Source organism: Sinocyclocheilus grahami, unplaced genomic scaffold, assembly GCF_001515645.1.
Source record: "Sinocyclocheilus grahami isolate Dianchi unplaced genomic scaffold, SAMN03320097.WGS_v1.1 scaffold16872.1, whole genome shotgun sequence".
NCBI lineage: Eukaryota > Metazoa > Chordata > Actinopteri > Cypriniformes > Cyprinidae > Sinocyclocheilus > Sinocyclocheilus grahami.
Window position 1 is genome coordinate 21,284 of NW_015516322.1, and position 936 is coordinate 22,219.

The 936-nt window shown below is 38.9% G+C and overlaps 1 protein-coding gene across 1 annotated transcript; it reads right to left on the reverse strand.

Moving 5' to 3' along the window:
- Window positions 1-70: 70 nt before the first annotated feature.
- Window positions 71-706, reverse strand: LOC107579370 (digestive organ expansion factor-like). The gene is made up of 2 exons (XM_016265203.1): window positions 499-706; window positions 71-305 (listed from the first exon to the last, which is right to left on the reverse strand). The coding sequence occupies exons 1-2, from the start codon at window positions 688-690 to the stop codon at window positions 102-104; spliced, it is 396 nt and encodes a 131-aa protein (XP_016120689.1). The 5' UTR covers window positions 691-706; the 3' UTR covers window positions 71-101.
- Window positions 707-936: the final 230 nt, after the last annotated feature.

Here is a 936-nt window from a genome sequence, read left to right on the forward strand (position 1 = left end):
AAAAAAAAATTATACTGACAAAACCTTTGAACACTATTGTAAAACCAGAGCCAATCAGATTAGCCCCTCAAAATACAAATACTTCACAATTTGAACAGTTCTCAGGGCGTTTGGTTGTGTACCTGACCCCTGTAGTTGTGGCAGTGTTTGGTAAGGATGTTGGTGATCTGAGGCTCTTGTATGGCACTGAACACCAGCGTCTGTCTATAATGCGCTGCCCAGTTGTTCAGGTTCCACATGCGTACACGAGAGAAATCAACACCGTGAGAGTCCAGCGGCTGCAGATTCAAATACTTCAACACATGCTGCAACACAAACAAAGGAAAACAGCCATTTATACATATTTATACACAGAAAAAGTATATCAAAATATATCTACATTACAATTTATTACACAGAGAACACAATGATCAAATCCCTGTGCAATTAAATTTAAAATCTGAAATTTGAATTGAAACTAAAATGTTCTAAAAGAACCTTTGGACAACTGAAACCCACCAGCAAGTGTTCCCAGTTCTGCATGAGGAGCACATCTGCCTGGTCCACAATCAGAAGTTCAATGGAGGACAGGAAGTCAAAGTCTCTCTTTTTCTCACCGTCGGCACCCAGAACTGTGCGCAGACCCAGTGGAGATGCAATGATGACGTCAGAAGAGTAGAAGGGAGAATAGAGCCGCATACTGCGTTTCATGATAGACACACCTGCCCATAGAGAGAGAAAAATAGAAATGAAGCACAATATAAAAAATCAAAAGGTGTAAAATTAAACAGCTGAAACTAAGGTATCAGATGAATTGTGTAATTTCTCTGACACTAGGAGAACCAAAGGGCTTGAAACAATCCATTATCATTGTCTTGCTTAACTCTAACCCAACATGCATTAAGTATTTTAACATTCAAACATTAACGTGCACCAAATATCATAGTTTAAGGTTTT

What these genes read in the sequence shown, in the direction of transcription:
- LOC107579370 (XM_016265203.1), bottom strand. Translation starts at nt 690, where the DNA reads ATGAAACGCAGTATGCGGCTCTATTCTCCCTTCTACTCTTCTGACGTC. An exon ending in AGAACTGGGAACACTTGCTG is followed by an intron (nt 306 to 498) that starts GTGGGTTTCAGT and finishes TTTGTGTTGCAG; the next exon opens with CATGTGTTGAAGTATTTGAA.